The sequence below is a fragment of the Pristiophorus japonicus genome, chromosome 14 (assembly GCF_044704955.1).
Source record: "Pristiophorus japonicus isolate sPriJap1 chromosome 14, sPriJap1.hap1, whole genome shotgun sequence".
Lineage (NCBI taxonomy): Eukaryota > Metazoa > Chordata > Chondrichthyes > Pristiophoridae > Pristiophorus > Pristiophorus japonicus.
In genome coordinates this window covers 168,530,353-168,552,777 of record NC_091990.1, presented here as the reverse complement: position 1 = coordinate 168,552,777, position 22,425 = coordinate 168,530,353, and the positions used below count along the sequence as shown (strand labels likewise).

The window sequence follows — 22,425 nt, the reverse complement described above, 5'->3', positions numbered from 1 at the left end:
CCCAAAATCCAGCCTATACCTCTATTTATGAAGCCCAGGATCCCGTAAGTCTTTTTAACTGCTTTCTCAACCTGCTCTGCCACCTTCAATGATTTGTGCACATATATCCCGAGGTCTCTCTGTTCCTGCACCCTCTTTAGGATTGCACCCTTTAGTTTATATTTTCTCTCCTTATTCTTTCTACCAAAATGTATCACTTCACACTTTTCTGTGATAAATTTCATCTGCCACGTGCCCGCCCATCCCACCAGCCTGTCTGTCCTCCTGAAGTCTATCACTATCCTCCTCACTGTTCACTATACTTCCAAGTTTTGTATCATCAGCAAATGTTGAAATTGTGCCCTGTACACCCACATCCAAGTCATTAATATATATCCAGAAAAGCCGTGGCCCCAGTAGCGACCCCTAGGGAACACAACTTATACCTTCCTCCAGTCTGGGAGCCTCTCTGTATAAAACAAAAATGTCATGTCCATCAATAAGGTACAGCAAAGAATCATCCTGTTTTTAAAAAAATGAAAGAACATTTTGTTCAGTTGCAAATAACACTTGCTCAAAACCCATTATTTACATCTTGCCAACTCACCCTGCCAATGTTCTCTGTAATTATTTTGGGTGCATGGTCCCTTTAAGTGGTTAAGCGACCCATTCAAATTTTTGCGCATGCACGGTTATTCCCATTAAAGGGAACATTGTCACCTGGTATCCCATCACATCTTAGCTTTGGAGAAACAAGGTAGTTTGAGGGAAAAGACTGAAGCAAGCCAGGGGTACCTCAGTTTTGAGATCCTGGAAAAGAATGAATTAGATGAAAGTAAGGTAGCAAGAGAGAGAGAGGCTGAAAGCTGAGGGTGAGAGAGAATTCCCCGATCAGACAGCAAGCTTTTTCTTGCAAGAGAGCATTGTAAATTGCCTCTCCAAGATGTTGCGCATGGTGGATTTTTTGTCCACACTTAGATACTTCCTAGATGCCATTAACTTCCCTACACAAAGGTTTTGTATAAAATAATCATCACCCTGAGTCCACTGTATACAGTCTCCATTATACAGGAGACCAAATAATGACCGTCATTATTATTTTATTACCACCATCTTAACACGTCACATAATCTAACCAGCTTCAGAGAGATTTTTAAAAATGAAACACACACAGCTTTTCACTCCCTCTATTTAGTGGTGACCTTTCTAGATACCAGTAACTGAAAAAATGATGGGGATTATTTGAGGTGGATCAGTGTGAATAAACCTCGCTGAATAGCTCTGTGTCATTATGGATTAATTTTGTAGATTTTAGATAACTATTCACAAAAAGCAGCAAATAAGCACCTTTTAAGCCCAACTCATTTCAGCGCTCTGTTCATAATTGGCCCATCAGTCTTACATTACGAAGAAGATCAATATGAGTATCTCAGACAGAACTGAAATGGGTCAGCTGTGTGCCGTGCTGACAGGAAGATCCCATTTATGTACCAGTCTTGTTTTTGAGTCAATAATCTGTTGTGTTGCCAGGAGAACCAAGGGCCATATTTCAGTTGTTATTCATGATCTGCGAAGAAAATGATGAAGTGCAATTTTTAAACCTACAGTCGCCGAGAATGTGATTTTGTTAGCGTCAGAGCAGCAGCAAGTGGACAAAGGTGGCAGCGTTGGGACATAAGGGCAGGGGAAGGCATTGACACTGGGTGGGGAGAAGCAACCACACAGGACTTGGGTGCGTGAGCAGGGAAGAGAGTCTGTTGGGACTTGAAGAGTCAGTAGGGAGCAGGGACCTGGATTGATTATTCCCATCACAAACCCAGGGCCGATGAAACCATTTGTAGGACCACCAGCTGACATATTGGTTGAAATCAGCTAACTCGGTGCTGCCCTGGAATCAAACATGGGATATTCTGGTCTGTATGGCTGAGTACCACATCAAGTGCTGTATTTACCCATTAGGCCATCGGGGAGTACCTTGTTGAGCTTTGGATTGCTAGTTAGCAACAGGATTGAAAATCAGGATAATGCAAAGACCATGATGATTCTTGGGCTTCTGGGACCATTGGAAAGGCAACTTGGGTGTATAATGTAAAGTATAGGGTTAAATGGGCATTTTTGAGTTGTTGTATGATTTCCTTTAAGCATGATGGGGAGACACCTATATAACCTTTCCTCGGGAATTAGAAAGGCTGGGTAGACTCCATAATAGTGTAGCAAAGTGATTAATTAATGGTCTGTGGCAGAGAGGGACTTGATAGGCCTAAACCTCCTCCTGTCATTCCATGGTTCCTTATGGTGGCCCCGACCTACGAGCGTGGTGGCTCCGACCTGTGAGAGACCATCAGCGGCAGGTCGGGGCCATAAAAGGAGCAGTGAGCGGCGGCCATGGGCAGCGTGGAGGCGTGCCACGGCAAGGTACAGCATGAGCTGGTGCAGGAGGGCGACGGCAGCGAAGAGTGACGTCATCAAGGTCCAGGTCGGTGATTGGAGCGTGGGCAGGTACAGCAGGAGCAGCGAGGTCGGGGCGAAGGAGCGGCGAGAGACAGTAGAGGGATGTGATCGGGGCCCTGGAGAGGCGTGTGTTCAGAGCCAGAAGAGGCGAGGGCCCAGGGGCAGCACAGGCCAGCCCACACTGCGATATGTGTGCGCACTAGGTCCGTGCAGCAGAGCAGGTCTCCAGTTAGTCTTGCCACTGGACCAAGACCTAGCTCTGTCAAGCCCATGTGGTGGCTGGTGTGCAACGGCCACCCCACGTTAAAAAAATCCACGCACAGGTATCTTCCACCCTTCAACCTGTCGTTCGGGATCTGGAATATTAGGTCCTTCATTGAAACACCTGTGAACTCATTCATTTTTGGCGTGGAAGCAAGTCATCCTCGTTTCGAGGGACTGCCTATGATGATTATGTTCATAACTTTTATATGCTGCAAATTAAATGTACATGGGTGGATGCATTTGTCTAGTTGTCTATTTGGGATTCCAGCAGGACATCATGGGGTAGAACTTGACTTTGTGCAATGGTGTAAAATGGGTGATAACAACTTGGCAGCTCCCCTGATTTTTATTTCCATTGCCGTTAATCTGCCCCTCTGTATGGCACAGTGGTGCTTCCCCCAACAGATCAGTTGGTAATGTTGGCATGTAACTGAGCCATAGAGACCAGAAGTCCACAGTCGTGTCTCTGTTGGGTTAGTTGATCGTACCTCAAATGGCAGCAATGCCCTCAACGGCTGAGCAGGAGAGGAGAAAATCAACCACCATTTCTACTCGTGATCCATACTGGAATTTGATCATTAGCTGAAAACAGGATTGGGTTTGGTTCTGATGCCCTTCACGATAGAATAGCTTGCTGGCATTCACTGCTTCGGATCCCACATGAAGGATGGCCACTTGGCAATATACTGCAGGGAGAGTTAACTTTATTCCAGCTGAAGTTGAAGCTGAAAATCAATACTTTTTTGGGGGGAAAAAGCGTGAAATTAAGCCAGTCGGTAACCTGGAATCCAACACTTACACACAACTAACAGTTGCTTTCTAGTAGGCCTTAGCAGTTTATAAGTTGCTGCATTTACTACACTTAGTCTATTTAGACCACTTTCCCACAGAGTATGTGAGCAGTGGCCTTAAAGGGACAGGCCAGTTTAGCAGTTAAACATCACGTCATGTTCCAGAACCCAGAGTACCCATGAGCAACATCACAGGAAATCTGAGAGTATTTATGAAGTATTTTTTTAATTCGTTCATGGGATCTGTCATCGCTGGCAAGGCCTGCATTTATTGCCCAGTTCAGAATCAACCACATTGCTGTGTGTCTGGAGACACATATAGGCCAGACCGGATAAGGATGGCAGAATTCCTTCCCTAATCATAGAATCACAGAAAGTTACAGCACGGAGGAGGTAATTTCGGCCCATCGTGTCCATGCCAGCTAACAAGAGGCTATCCAGCCTAATCCCATTTTCCAGCGCTTGGTCTGTAGCCCTGTAGGTTACGGCACTTCAGGTGCACATCCATGTACTTTTAAAATGTGGTGAGGGTTTCTGCCTCTACCACCCTTTCAGGCAGTGAGTTTCAGACCCCCTCAACCCTCTGCGTGAAGAAATTTCCCCTCAAATCCCCTCTAAACCTTCTACCAATTACTTTAAATTTATGCCCCCTGGTTGTTGACCCCTCTGCTAAGGGAAATAAGCCCTTTCTATCCACTATATCCAGGCCCCTCATAATTTTATACACCTCAATGAGGTCTCCCCTCAGCCTCCTCCTGTTCCATTGAAAACAACCCCAGCCTGTCTATACTATTCTCATAGCTTAGATTCTCCACTCCCGGCAACATTCTCGTAAATCTCCTCTGTACCCTCTCCAGTGCAATCACGTCCTTTCTGTAATGCGGTGACTAGAACTGCACACAGTACTCCAGCTGTGGCCTAATCAGTGTTTTATACAGTTCAAGCATAACCCCCTACTCTTGTATTCTATGCCTCGGCCAATAAAGGCAAGTATTCCGTATGCCTTCTTAACCACCTTATCTACCTGGCCTGCTACTTTCAGGAATCTGTGGACATGTACTCCAAGATCCCTTTGTTCCTCTACACTTCTCAGTGTCCTACCATTTATTGTGTATTCCATTTCCTTGTTAGCCCTCCCAAAATGCATTACCTCACACTTCTCTGAATTAAATTCCATTTGCCACTGTTCTGACCAGTTGATTGATATCTTCCTGCAGCCCATGACTTCTTCAATATCAACCACACAGCCGATTTTAGTATCATCTGCAAACTACTTAATCATACTCCCTATATTCAAGTCTAGCTCATTGATGTAAATCACAAAAAGCAAGGGACCTAGTATTAGCCCTGTGGAACCCCACTGGAAACATCCTTCCAATCACAAAAACATCCATCAACCATTACCCTTTGCTTCCTGCCTCCGAGCCAATTTTGGATCAACTTGCCACTTTGCCCTGGATCTCATGGGCTTTTACATTCGTGACCAGTCTGCCATGTGGGACCTTATCAAAAGCTTTGCTAAAATCCATATACACTACATCATACGCACTGCCCTCATCGACCCTCCTGGTTACCTCCTCGAAAAATTCAATCAAGTTAGTCAGACACGACCTTCGCTTAACAAATCCGTGCTGACTGTCCTTGATTAATCCGTGTCTTTCTAAGTGACATTTATCCTGTCCTTCAGGATTTTTTCCTATAATTTTCCCACCACTGAGGTTAGGCTGACTGGCCTGTAATAACTCGGTCTATCACTTTCTCCCTTTTTAAACAAAGGTACCACATCAGCAGTCCTCCAGTTCTCTGGCACCACACCTGTAGCCAGAGAGAAACATAGAAAATAGGTGCAGGAGTAGGCCCTTCGAGCCTGCACCACCATTCAATAAGATCATGGCTGATCATTCACCTCAGTACCCCTTTCCTGCTTTCTCTCCATACCCCTTTATCCCTTTAGTCTTAAGGGCCATATCTAACTCCCTCTTGAATATATCCAATGAACTGGCATCAACAACTCTCTGTGGTAGGGAATTCCACAAGTTAACAACTCTGAGTGAAGAAGTTTCTCCTCATCTCAGTCCTAAATGGCTTACACCTTATCCTTAGACTATGTCCCCTGGTCCTGGACTTCCCTAACATCGGGAACATTCTTCCTGCATCTAACCAGTCCCTTCAGAATTTTATATGTTTCTATGAGATCCTCTCTCATCCTTCTAAACTCCAGTGAATACAGGCCCAGTCGATCCAGTTTCTCCTCATATGTCAGTCCTGCCATCCCGGGAATCAGTCTGGTGAACCTTCGCTGCACTCCCTCAATAGTAAGAACGTTCTTCCTCAGATTAGGAGACCAAAACTGAACACAATATTCCAGGTGAGGCCTCACCAAGGCCCTGTATAACTGCAGTAAGACCTCCCTGCTCCTATACTCAAATCCCCTAGCTATGAAGGCCAACATACCATTTGCCTTCTTCACCGCCTGTTGTACCTGCATGTCAACTTTGAATGACTGATGTACCATGACACCCAGGTCTCGTTGCACCTCCCCTTTTCCTAATTTGCCGCCATTCAGATAATATTCTGCCTTCGTATTTTTGCCACCAAAGTAGATAACCTCACATTTATCCACATTATACTGCATCTGCCATGCATTTGCCCACTCACCTAACCTGTCCAAGTCACCCTGCAGCCTCTTAGTGTCCTCCTCACAGCTCACACTGCCCCCCAGCTTAGTGTCATCTGCAAACTTGGAGATATTACACTCAATTCCTTCATCTAAATCATTATTGCATATTGTAAATAGCTGGGGTCCCAGTACTGAGCCCTGCGGCACTCCACTAGTCACTGCCTGCCATTCTGAAAAGGACCCGTTTATCCCGACTCTCTGCTTCCTGTCTGCCAACCAGTTCTCTATCCACATCAGTACATTACCCCAAATACCATGTGCTTTAATTTTGCACACCAATCTCTTGTGTGGGACCTTGTCAAAAGCCTTTTGAAAGTCCAAATACACCATATCCAAGGATTGGAAAATGATAGTCAGAGCCTCTGCTATTTCCTCTTTTGCTTCACTTAGCTTGGGATACATTTCATCCGGGCCTGGGGATGTATTGACTTTCAAAGCTGCTGAACCCCTTAATACCTCCTCTCTCACTGTTTATTTCATCCAATATTTCACACTTCTTCTCCTTGATAGTAGTGTCTGCATCGCCCCTCTCTTTAGTGAAACAGATGGGTCTTTACGACAATCCGGCAGTTTCATTGTCACCATTACTGATACTAGCTTGTTATTCCTTCCCACATTACAACAGTGACTACATTCCAAAAGTACTTCATTGGCTGTAAAGCGCTTTGAGACGTCCGATGGTCATGAAAGGCGCTATATAAATACAAGTCTCTCTCTCTCTCTCTCTCTCTCTCTCTCTCATTTAATTAATTGAATTTAAATTCCCCAGCTGCTGTGGTGCAATTTGAACTCGTGTCTACGGATTATTCGTCTACTAAACGCTGCCGGTCATAGAATAGAACTGGATCATCTTTTCCGCTCCTCTATAACTCCTTGAATCCATTGTTGAATTCCTGAAAATTGGATATAGCGAATCTAAATAGGTCTCTGTTATCAAAGTCCTAGATCTAACAGTAAGAATATAAAGGCCCTGGAAATCAGCAGGAGCACACACTCACACTCTCACACACTCACACTCTCACACACTCACACTCTCACACACTCACACTCTCACACTCTCACACACTCACACTCTCACACACTCATACTCTCTCACACTCACTATCACACTCTCACACACTCACTCTCACACACTCACTCTCACACACTCACTCACACACTCACTCACACTCTCTCACTCTCACACACGCGCTCGCACACTCACACTGTTTCTAAGTGGGTTTGTCAGTCTCCCACTGACGTTACAATGTGAGACCGGGAGAAACCTCAGAATTTCAGAGCCACGGTTTTTAGGAACAGGAATTGCCATCAGGCCCAATAAGTAGCTTCCCTTTTTGATAGATGAACCCCACCTGCCAGCTTTTCCACCCTCGCTCTTAAACTCCTCCCTCCAGAAACACATCCGATTCAATAATCTTCCCAACTTATTCCACATCTCCATTACCCTTTGAGTGAAATAAAATCTGTGTTAATTACTGTCTTAATCCTAACCTCATATTTCACTACATAGTCTTGAGAACTTTAATTAGGTCACTTTGAAGTTCTCCCCCCCACCCCCCCCAAGGATGGCAGCAGGGATGCTAGAAATGGTCTCAGTGCCACTAAGGTATAGGGGAGAAAAATCAACCAGGATTACGGCTCCTGATCACTATCCAGCGACTCCTGTTGGACAGTCTGCGGACATCGGGTGCGATGCAAGAACAGCCTGCCAACACTCACCATCTTCTCTCGCATGGGGACATTGGCCACTTGACGGAGATATTGGAGATCTACCAATGGCGATGGAATTCCAGCAGGAGTCCATACCTTTAGGAGAGGATAGTGGAAAATTGGGTGAAAACACTGTGCAGACTCATGCAGACCTTAATTCATTGTTGGTCTGCAGTCTGTCCAGCCCAGATTTTGTTTACATAACATGCCAAACAGTTTCACTCGCACGTGCTCAAATGCCCAACAATTTCACTTCATCTTCAAATGTCATCTATTTTCAATCGCTCATGTCCAAACACTCACTCGTACATTCACTCCAAAACCCGACTATCTTTGACCACTGAAGCACACAGTTTATGTGGGAAATAAAGGAGTTCTGCAGCAATGATCACTGTTGCAGCAAAAGATCTAACGTTACAATATTTAATTAATTCATCACTTCGCTGTCCGAAATAAGTGGTTGCTAATTGGATTTACCATTTGTCTTTTCCCACAGCGGAGTGCACGGTGATGGGTATCCCCAGCATCACCACCAACCTCTCTGGTTTTGGGTGCTTTATGCAGCAACACATCGCCGACCCAGCAGCGTACGGTAGGTAACCCGGTAACTTTACACATCGCTGGTGCGCTATCTTTTAGCCCTACCCAATGATGGTTAGATCAAATGTTATAACAAGCTTCTTCCAGGAAAAAGACAGTTCGGGAGAAAATTGGTGAGGGAAAAGGAAAAGAATGATGCTACATGTGATCATCATAGGCAGTCCCTTGGAATCGAGGAAGACTTGCTTCCACTCTAAAAATGAATCCTTCGGTGGCTGTGCAGTCCAATACGGGAACCACAGTCTCTGTCACAGACAGTCGTTGAGGGAAAGGGTGGGTGGGACAGGTTTGCCGCACGCTCCTTCCCCTGACTGCGCTTGATTTCTGCATGCTCTCGGCGATGCACTTCCTCCACCCAGGGCTACAGGGCTGTAGTAATACCCGCCCTCCTGTATGGCTCAGAAACATGGACCATGTACAGTAGACACCTCAAATCGCTGGAGAAATACCACCAATGATGTCTCCGCAAGATCCTACAAATCCCCTGGGAGGACAGATGCACCAACATTAGCGTCCTCGACCGGGCCAACATCCCCAGCATTAAAGCACTGACCATACTTGATCAGCTCCGCTGGGCGGGCCACATTGTCCGCATGCCAGACACGAGACTCCCAAAGCAAGCGCTCTACTCTGAACTCCTTCACGGCAAACGAGCCCAAGGTGGGCAGAGGAAACGTTACTGGGACACCCTCAAAGATTCCCTGATAAAGTGCAACATCCCCACCGACACCTGGGAGTCCCTGGCCAAAGACCACCCTAAGTGGAATAAGTGCATCCGGGAGGGCGCTGAGCACCTCGTGTCTCATCGCCGAGAGCATGCAGAAAGCAAGCGCAGGCAGCGGAAAAAGCGTGCGACAAACCAGTCTCACCAGTCCCAAAATAGTAATGCTCACGTGAAAGCAGATGCTAAGCCTAACTCTGGAAAAATTTGAGCTGGAATTTTTGGGAGCAGCTTACATCAATCACATTAGGCCTATATCCACATCTACATAATGAGCCTCGTTATACAGTGCAATGATTAGCTGACCTTTATTTACCTACTGATGAAGTATTCTGAATGTGTGATGTATGAAGTTTTTTTATGTCTCTTTAAAATTCAAAGCCTGAAAAAAATTGAACCAACAGGTTGGAAAAGTTTACAGAAGTGAAACAGCAATTTCGTCCCCCGCTTTAATTGGGTAGCTTTAATTAAAAGGGATTACCTTTAATAATATGCGTTCTTTCAGCTGTAGGTAACAACCTAAGGGAGTGACTAACCAGAATGATGCGTTTTAAATTTAATTACAATGAGCAATTGGTACAGAAGGACTGACGTATTCTACCTTTGCCACGCACCTCACTAACTCAATAACATACAAAAATGAGGACTGACTGACCCTTTGCACATAACATGGGTTCCATCTCACCTTCGTTTGTCTGGTATTTCTTTCTGTTAAGGTAATTGTATTACTAATTGCTGCATGGGATCACAGTCTAAAGTCGCAGCTTTCAATAATATAATCACTGTACTTAAAAGCAGCTCTCTTTATAGTGTGCTATGCACCTTCAATTGACCTGGTTGGAAGGCAAGCAAAGCCTATGAGGGTTATGTTCCTTGTGTAATGACATTAGAGAAAGGACTAGCTAGAGCCCAGGTCTTTGTTGATAAAATTATCCTCAATAGTACTAGTGCCACAAGCAAGTTGGATAATACCCTGCATTTCCTCCCAAGTAAATAATTATTCCGAGTCACTAAAACTCATTGCCTTCAAAAATAATTAAATCTAGTTTACAGTGCAGACTGCTTAAGAACTCTGATATACATACTGTCACTGGAAACCTTATGGAGTCAATAGCCGACATAGTTATGCAAAAAATAACAGACAAAAAGCACTTTGAAGAATTATACAGGGCAGGAAAAGACCATCTGGTCCGTTCAGCCCAAACATGATGTAAGCACATGTGCCATTTATCCTCTCGCTGGTACATTATAGATAAAATAATACAGACACTGTAATATACAGAGAATACTACAAGTACTGTACATTTGACTGAATAAAACAGCTACTGTAGCTTGTAAAACGTAATAGAGATGCCGTATATTAGCAATAATAATACGGGCGTAGTATATTAATGAGAATAATACAGGCTCAGTATATTAGTGGAAATAATACAGGCATTGTATATTAGTGGGAATTATACAGGCATAGTATATTGGGAATTATACAGGTGCTGTATCGTATAAAGATAGTAGAAGATATTGGCATTGTTCTCATCTTAGTCTAATTCATCTTTAGCAGCACAGCAAGTCTTTCTCACCTTGTTTCAATGTATTTCACCACAACCACTGTTTCTGGCCTATATAGGTGATGCAGAAAGTGACAGTAAGATTTAGGTGAGTCTTTCTTAGAAAATGGCAGTGTGGCATATTGTGCGATAGTATTCCTCGTCCAGTGAGCTCCTCCCTAGACATAAACTATACAGTTCAGTTTCAGATTGGGAATGAAACTCTGACAGCAACATTTAGAAACAAGTCTGTACATGTGCGGGAGAATACTGTTATATATGCAGACTATAGATATACTCTCTGTGTAGTCACTGTATAGTTGCATAAGATGGAGACTTGTTACCTGATGTACATCATCAATAAGGTTTACACTGTGTATATACTATGCTGGCACCACTAGAGGGTGCAACTGGTGGAGACCGGGGTTTCCTGCCCCTGTGGCAGAGGCTATCCACCAGAGGGCACTGTGGTGGGAGACCTGAGGGTCACCTGCATATAGGTGTGCACGGCCCAGTTTAAAAGGCTGCCCACCATGCTTGTGCCTCACTCTGGAATTACAAATAAAGGACCGAGGTCACTACAGTTTGAGTACAACACATTGCCTCGTGGAGTCATTCATAAGTGCATTACAGACATAATAAATACAAAATCTGTTATCCTATCTGGTTTCAAGCTGAGGTGAAAGTTCTGTGTTGTATAGGCTAGTCAGGACTCAAGTCAAGGGTTTCCCCTGAAAGGGGCGAGACGGCTGATAATTCCAAGCAGAAAATGGTCCAACCACAACAACAGATTTTAAAAGAAAAATGAACAAATGAATTTAAAATAATAAAATGACAAGAAAATTCCACAGAGTGACCATTGGTCGGGTAGCCGCCCTAAGTTTGGTTCTTCCAGTGATGCAGATGAAACCCTGCTTGCATTTCCAGCCGCATTCTGATTTTAAGGAGGAAACTGTCTTATTGGCCAGTCGTGACCTTGTGCGTCACGTGACTCAGTTTAAGTTTGCTTTTCCCGCAGGGATTTACATTCTCGATCGGCGTTTCAGATGTCTGGATGACTCGTGCAATCAGCTGACCTCATTTATCTACAGCTTCTGTCAACAGTCTCGCCGACAGCGCATTATTCAACGCAATCGCACGGAGCGCCTCTCTGATCTGCTGGACTGGAAGTACCTAGGGAGGGTAAACTTTCAGCAAACTTTCTCGTAGCTTAACTTTCAACTCCGTGGAGTTACCTGTTACAAAGTTTTACAAGCTGAACAGGCTTTTCCAGCCATCTGCATCACACTTTGTTCTCTTCATTATGTTCTGATTTCTTCACTCCCTAGCTTTACTCTCTCTCTTCTGCATTCTCCGTCATCACAAGCTCAACATTTATTTTATCCGTAAATTGTCTGCAGTAACTTTGTCTGAAGATCCGCAGAAACCCTTGGTTCTTCTCATACCTGTCACGACACAAACTTTACACCACTTCCAACAACCGCTTCTCTGTCCACACGACCATCTCTGATAGGAAAAATGGAAACACAGAAAATAGGTGCAGGAGTAGGCCATTCGGCCCTTCGAGCCTGCACCACCATTCAATATGATCATGGCTGATCATGCAACTTAAGTACCCCATTCCTGCTTTCTCTCCATACCCCTTGATCTCTAGCTGTAAGGGCCACATCTAACTCCCTTTTGAATATATCTAATGAACTGATCTCAACAACTTTCTGTGGTAGCGAATTCCACAGGTTTACAATTCTCTGAGTGAAGAAGTTTCTCCTCATCTCAGTCCTAAATGGCCTACCCCTTAGACTGTGACCCCTGGTTCTGGACTTCCCCAACATCGGGAACATTCTTCCTGCATCTAATCTGTCCAATCCTGGCAGAATTTTATATGTTTCTATGAGATCCCCGCTCATTCTTTTAAATTCCAGTGAATATAAGCCTAGTCAATCCAGTCTTTCTTCATATGCCATCCCAGGAATCAGTCTGATGAACCTTTGCTGCACCCCCTCAATAGCAAGAATGTCCTTCTCAGATTAGGAGACCAAAACTCTACTTAATATTCAAGGTGTGGCCTCGCCAAGGCCCTGTACAACTGCAGTAAGACCTCCCTGCTCCTATAATCAAATTCTCTCACTATGAAGGCTAACATGCCAAATGCCTTCTTCACCGCCTGCTGTACCTGCATGCCAACTTTCAATGACTGATGTACCATGACACCCAGGTCTCGTTGCACCTCCCCTTTTCCTAATCTGTCACCATTCAGATAATATTCTGCCTTCCTGTTTTTGCCACCAAAGTGGATAACCTCACATTTATCTACATTATACTGCATCTGCCATGCATTTGCCCACTCACCTAACCTGTCCAAGTCACCCTGCAGCCTCTTAGCATCCTCCTCATGGCAGGGCTTCATCCTTTATTTCTTTTCCTTATCATTTATACTCTATCCTTCAATACCATCCGAAAGCACGGGGTCAGTTTTCACATAAATGCCAAAGATACATAACTCTATCTCTCTCTGTCTTCTTCATTAATCCAATGACTGTTGCTATACTCTGCAACTGCCTGTTTGACATTTAGAACTGAATGAGCGAAAATCTCCTTTGGCTTAATATTGGTAAAACTGGAGCTATCTTCTCCAGCCACTGCCAGCAATCTGCCAAGTTTCCACCTCAGTCAGGGGGTATGGAACCTCATACTGCTCACCCCTGAACACAGTTTCCTCTCCCACATCTGCTTTGCTACAAAGACCACTTAATTCTACCACCTCAACATTGCAGCCTTTGCTCCTACCTCTATCCCACTGCTGCTGAAACTCCAGTCTATGTGTTCATAATGTTGAGGCTTGGCTTCTCCTCCTGAGTAACCTCCCCAACATAACACTCCATAAATTACAACTCCATTCAAACATTGCTATCCAACTGCCAATAGTCTCACATTCCCATCATCCCTGTCCTATTGGCCTGTAGCTGCTCATCCTCTTAAAGTCTTTCCAAAGCCTTGCCCCCTACCCTAACTTAGTGATTTCCTCCTGTTTTACATGCCTGATTACATCCTCCACTCTTCTGAGCATCACTCCTTAACCCCCCCCACACCTGCATGGAAACATAGAAAATAGGTGCAGGAGTAGGCCATTCGGCCCTTCGAGCCTGCACCACCATTCAATATGATCATGGCTGATCATGCAACTTCAGTACCCCATTCCTGCTTTCTCTCCATACCCCTTGATCCCTTTAGCAGTAAGGGCCGCTTTCGAAACACTGCAATCCTGCCCTCTGGAAATCCCTATCTAGATCCTTCCACCTTAATAAGAACATAAGAAAAAGGAGTAGGAGTAGGCCATATGGCCCCTCGAGCTTGCTCCGCTATTTAATACGATCATGGCTGATCTGGTCATGGACTTGGCTCCACTTCCTTGCCCACTCCCCATAACCCCTTCCTCCCTGTGTTTAAAAGCCTCCTCAAAAACCTCTCTTTGACCATACCCCTGCCTCTTGGCGTTCCCTTTATTCTTCCTGCTTATACTCCATGTTTTTCTTCTCGATGTAAAGCAGTTTCAGGGGTCTTTCTGTCGATGAAGAACACTACAGAACAGTTTTTGGTGTCTCTCTGCAGGAGGAGTAAAAGTTACCTCCCTGAATGAGAGTGATGGGTCATTTTCAGGTTGGCAAACTGTAACTAGTGGGGTGCCGCAGGGATCAATGCTGGGGCCTCAACTATTTACAATCTATATTAATGACTTGAATGAAGGGACCGAGTGTAATGTAGCAAAATTTGGTGATGATACAAAGATAGGTGGGAAAGCAAGTTCTATGGAGAATGCAACGAATCTGCAAAGTGATATAGACAGGCTAAGTGAGTGGGCAAAAATCTGGCAGATGGAGTATAATGTGGGAAAAAGTGAGGTTATCCACTTTGGTAAGAAAAATAAAAAAGCAAATTATTATTTAAATGGGCAGAGATTACAAAATGCTGAGGTACAGTGGGATCTGGGGATCCTTGTATATAAAACACAAAAAGTTAGTATGCAGGTACAGCAAGTAATTAGAAAGGCAAATGGAATGTTGGTCTTTACTGCAAGGGGGGTGGAGTATAAAAGTGGGGAAGTCCTACTGCAGCTATACAGGGTATTGGTGAGGCCACACTTGGAGTACTGCATACAGTTTTGGTCTCCGTATTTAAGGAGGGATATACTTGCTTTGGAGGCAGTTCAGAGAAGGTTCACGAGGTTGATTCCTCAGATGAAGAGATTGTCTTATGAGGAAAGGTTGAGCAGGTTGGGCCTATACTCATTGGAGTTTAGAAGAACGTGAGATGACCTTATTGAAACGTATAAGATTCTGAAGGGGCTAAATACGGTAGATGCTGAGAGGATGTTTCCATTTGTGGGGGAATCTAGAACTAGGGGGCATTGTTTCAGAATAAGGGGTCGTCCATTTAAAACTGAGATGAAGAGGAATTTCTTCTCTGAGGGTAGGGAATCTGTGGAATTCTCTGCCCCAGAGAGCTGTGGAGGCTGGGTCATTGAATATATTTAAGGTAGAGATAGAGAGATTTTTGAATGATAAGGGAGTCAAGGGTTCTAGGGAGTGGGCAGGGAAGTGGAGCTGAGCCCATGATCAGATCAGCCAAGATCTTATTAAATGGCGGAGCAGGCTCGAGGGACAAAATGACCTACTCCTGCTCCTATTTCCTATTTCTTATGATATTGTGTCTTTGTACAAGGTATTGGGAGACATTGCCTCTTTGTAAATGGATTGCCTTCATGATTGCCTTTTCAGTATTACGTGCACGCAAGACAACTGGCGTTAGCTAAAGCTTTTCCGGATTCCTTTACATCATCTCTCTGGGAGCCAGAGGTGGTAAGTGATGTCTTTAGTTGTTGACTTGGCTGCTTGTTTATAATGTTAATTATTAGAATAGTGTAAGGACATGTTTGAGGAGGAGATTTTCATACTTGTCATTCAGGCTGCTATCTCTCCAAGGTTACTTGAAGCAATATAATATGAAAATGTTAATCTTAATGACTTGGAGATTTTAAAAATTAGCATCTTTTTTTAATTGCTTCAGTGACATTGTGCCACACTCTGTGATGTTTTTATGTGAACCTTTGTGCTCTAACCTTTGTACGTACTGCATCACATTCTACAACTCTCGGCTCATGTCGTACCCTGTGAAATCGGCATGGTCCCGGCCTACAAGACCATCAGCAGGCCGGGACCATTGGAGGGAGCAGCGTGCGGCAGAATACCACTGCAGGGAGCAGCGCGTGCTGCTGCAGGAGCGTGATGGCTGACTGCAGTGAGGTCAGGGCGAAGGAGCGGTGAGAGATTGTAGAGGGATGTGATCGGGGCCCGGGAGAGGTGTGAGTTCGGGGCCCAGAAGAGGCGAGGGCCCAGGGGCAGCACGGGCCAGCCCACACTGCGATATGTGTGCACACTAGGTCCGTGCAGCAGAGCTGGTCTCCAGTCGTCTTGGTTAACCCTTGCCACTGGACCAAGACCTCGCTCTGTCAAGCCCGTGTGGTGGCTGGTGTGCAATGGCCACCCCATGTTAAAAAAATCAACGCACAGGCATCTTCCACCCTTCAGGATGTAGTTCGGGATCTGGAATATTAGGTCCTTCATTGTAACACCTGTGAACTCATCTCTTTTTGGCGTGGAAGCAAGTCATCCTCAATACGAGGGACTGCCTCTGATGATAATGATGTGTAATGTAGGGGACCCTTGAGTCCTTGTCACCACGTTCTTGGCCTTCAGTGTTACATCCTCCAGCTCATGATTTGGATAGCGAGCTGCACATTCTACATTTAACTCCGATTTTATCAGTGTTGCCCTTCCAGCAACCATAAATCTTTTTTGTCATGATGGTGTTGACATATTTCTGTTCATATAATATTTTAAAATGGAGTAATTATGACCTGTTTGAATATCTAAAGGAAAAATGTGGTGTGTATTAATTTAGTGATCATTTCTAGGGTGAGAGAGGCTGGAAATGGAGTCCCAATAATGAGTAAACAACGATGTGGTTGATCCAATCACAGGAGCTGATATTCTGCAGCGCATCTAAAATAACTCTGCTCGTCATCACGGTTTTCCTACTTTATAGAACTGAAACATTGCACTTTTTAAGATCTACAAAATTTGCAACAAAGTTTGTTGGTTATGGTAATGTGATAATGCCAAACAATGTTATGCTGAATTTCTACATATAGACTGTAGGGGCCCGAAATTGCCCCTTTGCACAAGGCCAGTTAGCACCGGTGATAAGGGGGTGCTAAAGGGTTTTGCCCCGGGCGCTGCGCTCAAAACGCTCCCCCCGGAATTGCCCCAGGGCTCCACTGGCAAAAAGGGGATTGCGCTGCGCCATGGCGATGACGTCATCGACCCCTTATCGCCCCGCGCCGACCCCTTTGTGTCCAGCTGGGGGAAATGACCCCACGGGAGCGAGCTCTGCGTGGGGCGATGCCACCGACAGATTCTCAGTGCGAGAAGCTACGGAGGATGTGGTGCCCCCCCTCCCCCCCGGCCGCCCTTAAAGGGGAGGTGCTGCCACGGTGGCTGCCCTTAAAGGGGAGGTGCTGCCGCCACGGCCACCATCTTTTTTATGTCGGACGACTTTTCTATTGGCCCGGCCGACACCCACCGTGATGGCCCAGTGGGCGTCACTGAAGGTGCTGGTCAGATCGCAACGGCCCTCCCTTTTAAGAGAAGGGGAGGGACTTTGCGACGTGATGGTATGACTCAATGCATCAGCGATGCGCAGATGTGAGTCATTCATTCATTCATAGGCAGTCCCTCGTATTGAGGATGACTTGCTTCCACGCCAAAAAAGGATGAGTTCACAGATGTTTCAATGAAGGACCCGAACTACATTCTGAAGGGTGGAAGATGCCTGTGCGTGGATTTTTTTAACGTGGGGTGACCGTTGCACACCAGCCACCACACGGGCTTGACAGAGCTAGGTCTTGGTCCAGTAGCAAGGATTAACCAGGACGACTGAAGACCAGCTCTGCTGCACGGACCTAGTGCGCACATATATCGCAGTGTGGGCTGGGCCCGTGCTGCCCCTGGGCCCCTGGGCCCCTGGCCCCGAACTCGCGCCTCCCCTGGGCCCCGGTCACGTCCCTCCACAGTCTCTTGCCACTTCTTCGCCCCGACCTCGCCGCTCCTGCTGTACCTGCCCACGCTCCAATCACTGACCTGGACCTTGATGACGTCTCTCTTTGCTGCCGTTGTCCTCATGCACCAGCTCGCGCTGTACCTTGTAGTGGCCTGCTGCCACGCTTCTCCCAGGGTCGCCGCTCCTTTTAGGCCCCGACCTGCCGCCGGTGTTTTCACGCGGGTCGGGGCCTCCACGCTGCGATTTGAGTAGCGCGACGCTGAGTGACACGTGCCTCGTGTGCCGATGGAAGGCACAGTTACCGGCCCCACCATTTTTTTTTTGCTTCAAGAGGGCAATTCCGCGCCGTGCTAGCACTTCCCGCGCCGACACAATCAAAAGTTACAGTTCGGAATTATGCGCTGCAACCCCAGCGCAGGGCAGGTTCGGTCCCCCAGAAGTTTTCTGATGTATCCGAAAAGCATTCTGGATCACCTGACTGGTTCCTGACTCCCAGTGTTACTGACACATTCCCTGACCGTGCCTGTTGGCAAGCTGGCCTTTCAGGAGATTTGGCTGGAATCTGCATTTGGAAACTGGTACAGCTGAGCTGGGATCTCCCTGGATGATTTATTATGTATTTGCTTGGATGCTGTTTAACTGTTGTGTCTCGGGGGGGCACCGTTGGGTCACACCACCCAGTTTTTGTCTTGTGATTGACATGTTCTAATATTCTACAGTATAATGTTTGGCAGTCACTGTGAGATACCGATGAGCTCTGTCCAATTTGCATCAATCAGAATACAGGGAAACAATTGATCGCTAATGTAATAATGTAAGTGCATTTGTTCATTTTTCCTTGTGAAGTTGAATTACCGTACCTTTTTCTTAACTTGCAGAGTGAAGGTTTCTGTTACCCGAGGCCGGCCTCTAAACCACCATCTCCTGCCACCTCCCTGCATTCCAGCCCCTACCACAGTGAAACCGAGGAGGATGAAGAACGATACAACGAAGAGGAAGAAGCTGAGAAAGACCGAATGAACATAAAACCAATTGCTACAATCAGTTCAAAATTGGAGAAGAGGAGGGTGAAGAAAAAGATTCATGCCAATGAGCCCAGATCCCCAGGAAGCCTGAACCACAGCTCTAGTGACCCCGAAAACCAAAGTGACTTGGGGGCAGAGGAAAGAAACTAGAGCCACGCGAGAAATGATTGACGACAACCACAGGGGCTGCCATATTTTACCAACTCCAAAACTGGATGAGGTGATTGGGAAGGATGAGAGTTAGACAGAGGGTGGGATTCTGACTTGAATTTTAATGTTTGCTTTTGGCTATTGGGAAAAATTATCCAGAACCATAATAATCTCAATGATTAATGCTTCCAAGTCATGAGACGCAGAAGTAACTACACACAAAACTGAACTTTTGATGTCTGGTCTTTCAAATTTCTGGATAATCCACCCAAATCCTGACTGGTCCAAAACAGTCTGGTTGGCAACCCAGAATAGTCAGACAATTTAAAGAGATAGTTGACCCACAGTGACTCAGTTACACTGAACAAAATCTGCACAGATGACTTTGCTACATGCATTTTCTGTACAAATTAGCACATCATCATGTTTCTTCTACACGTTTAAAGCAGATGGTATATTTGAAATAGATATTTTAGCATCCAAAACAAAATCTATAGAAAATAACAGCCACTTTTAGTGCATTGCACAGCTGTGACAAGGAGTTCAAAATATTGCACATCAAAAAACATAAACATTTAGTTTAAGTAATTTATAACCGTTATCTGAACTCCAAACTTATATACACCAACTCATAAGCCTCTCGGTTAATAATTATCTCTCTGTTACACACTCCCCCCTCATTAGAAGGCACTGAGTTGCACATTATCACAATCATTTAAAAATTTGCAAAATTAGTTTATTGATTGCCAAATATATCTTTTAAGGGATTTAAAGGAGCTGTGTTCTTTGTTTTATATTTTAATATAATAATAAACGGGAACAGACGTTTAGGGCAGTACTTTTTGTTCAAAGTACTCCCTGTTTTATTGAGAAAAAAGACAACCTCACAAAGATCCGGTGTAATTTTTTTTAATGAGCAGCCAGGAAGCAGGTGGGGTCGGCCATGCCTCCTAGCTTGACCCCTCTGTGACATCTCCAGCCTGGAGCAACTCCACCAGAAACAGTGGGGGCTGTAACATTGGACTGGCCTGAGAGCCTGTTTGGTGATACCCAACCCTGGAACTGTTCCCCCCCCACCACCATTATAAAATAACTGGCCAGCACATCTGGGCACACATGTGGAGAATGGGCAAATGGTACAGTCATGGACCTCGCTCTGTCAAGCCCGTGTGGTGGCTGGTGTGCAACGGTCACCCCACGTTAAAAAAATCCACGCACAGGCATCTTCCACCCTTCAGGGTGTAGTTCGGGTTCTTTGTTTGAAACATCTGTGAACTCATCCTTATTTTTTTGGCGTGGAAACAAGTCATCCTCGTTTCAAGGGACCGCCTATGATGACGGTCATGGAAGGCATCAATGTCTGTGAAGCCATATTCTAACTTGGATCAGTGCCTCCCCCAGAGCAACTGTACAGAAAACTGGAGGACAGAAAGTATTTTGGATAGGACATAGCACTTTAAAAATAAAAATTGGGCATTCTGCTCCTTTTAATTACTAAAGAGAGGCAAGACGGTTGTTTTCTAAATCTTGGAACCCCGAAATTTGGAAATTGAGAAGGTTACGGTTCTGGTGATATTTCTTCCATTGTGAAGACCCAGCGAATGTGATGACTGCTCTTTGCTCTGATTCTGCCGTTCCTTGTAACTCCTGTTGCTGTTCGGTTTGGGTGTGTTTTCTCTGCTGAAGGTAAACTTGGGGAATTTTAATGCATCAGTAAATAAATATATTCTAAGTGAGAGTGCTGGGTGAAGCAGTGTGAGAAACGGTTATTTTAAAAGCATGCAAATAAAACAAATTACTTTTTTAGTTTGGAGGTCATTTTTTTCCAGTATATTTCCCCCCCCCGCACCTGACTGGCTGAGGTACAATTCCGTGGAACCGCCTGCCACTTGTCCAAGTGACCGTTCTTTATGTGTAGGCAGAGGCAATGAGTGTTGGCCTGATACCAGCTGAACCCAATTCTGTTGCCGCCTGATTTCCAGACGTACAGTAGCAATAACTTACACTTCTGAAGAAAGCAAGAAAAAACGTGCATTTATAAGAACATAAGAAATAGGAACAGGAGTAGGCCATACGGCCCCTCGTGTCTGCTCTGCCATTCAATAAGATCATGGCTTATCTGATCATGGACTCAGCTCCACTTCCCCGCCCGCTCCCCATAACCCCTTATTTCCATATCATTTAAGAAACTGTCTATTTCTGTCAAATTTATTCAATGTCCCGGCATCCACAGCTCTCTGAGGCAACGAATTCCACAGATTTACAACCCTCTGAGAGAAGAAATTCCTCCTCATCTCAGTTTTAAATGGATGGCCCCTTATTCTAAGATCATGCCCTCTAGTTCTAGTCTCCCCCACCAGTGGAAACATCCTCTCTGCATCCACCTTGTCGAGCCCCCTCATAATCTTATACGTTTCCATAAGATCACCTTTCATTTTTCTGAACTCCAATGAGTAGAAGCCCAACCTACTCAACCTTTCCTCATAAGTCAACCCCCTCATCCCCGGAATCAACCTGGTGAACCTTCTCTGAAATATACAAGGCCTTTCACGACTTTAGGACATGGTGCAGCATTTTATCGCCAATGAAGTACTTTGTTGCAATGTAGGGAAACGCGGCTGCCTATTTGCGCACAGCAATGATCCACCAAGAGCAATGAGATAAATGACCAGATAAGCTGTTTTAGTAATGTTGGTTGAATGTTAAATATTATCTAGTACACCAAGAGAACTGCCCTGCATGTCTTAGAAAAGTGCCATCAGCGAGGGCAGCTGGGGCCTCGCTTTCATCCGACCAATGGCACCTCTGACAGTGCGACATTCCATCACTGTTGCACTGAGGTGTCAGATTGGATTAGATGCTCGGGTCTTTGGAGTGGAACTTGGACCCACAACCTTCTGACTCAGGCGAGAGTGCTACCAGTTGACACCTAGAGCACTTTGCAGAGCCGAGAAATAAAATCGTTAGATGCTGACCAATGAAAGTCAGGATAATGCGATTTATGATCCAGAATGAGATACATGATCCTGTATAGGTTAATATCAAATGATTAGCTAGGAAAACATATCTCTGGCCATACGTATCTGTCTGTAGATTCCTGCTATGCATGTGATTTTTTAAAAAACTGATATCCCTAGGGAAGGCCACCACAAAGGCTAATAAGTGTAGAAAACAAGACACAATATATCAGAAAATGGTGATGAAGTGACACAAAGCTTGGGTTTTAAAAGTTTGATGATTGTAAGATTGAGGAAGGTAAGAAGTTCCACAGGCCTTACATTCTGGGAAAGAATGAATTAAAATAGCAAACTGTAAAATTAATCTTGGTTTCAACACAAGTGAGGCTTCGCGGAAGAGGCAAAATGTGTACGACAATATATTTGTAGCTGAGCTA

General features: G+C 45.1%; 1 protein-coding gene across 1 annotated transcript in view; it reads left to right on the top strand.

The window, feature by feature from the left end:
- Positions 1-20,837, top strand: part of LOC139280227 (glycogen [starch] synthase, muscle-like) — a 145,223-nt gene extending 124,386 nt beyond the window's left edge. Inside the window, exons 13-16 of the mRNA XM_070899841.1 lie at positions 8,372-8,467; positions 11,759-11,922; positions 15,516-15,596; positions 18,735-20,837. Coding sequence (XP_070755942.1) covers positions 8,372-8,467; positions 11,759-11,922; positions 15,516-15,596; positions 18,735-19,031 — 638 coding nt within the window. The 3' untranslated portion in view covers positions 19,032-20,837. The remainder of the gene's footprint in view (positions 1-8,371; positions 8,468-11,758; positions 11,923-15,515; positions 15,597-18,734) is intronic.
- Positions 20,838-22,425: the final 1,588 nt, after the last annotated feature.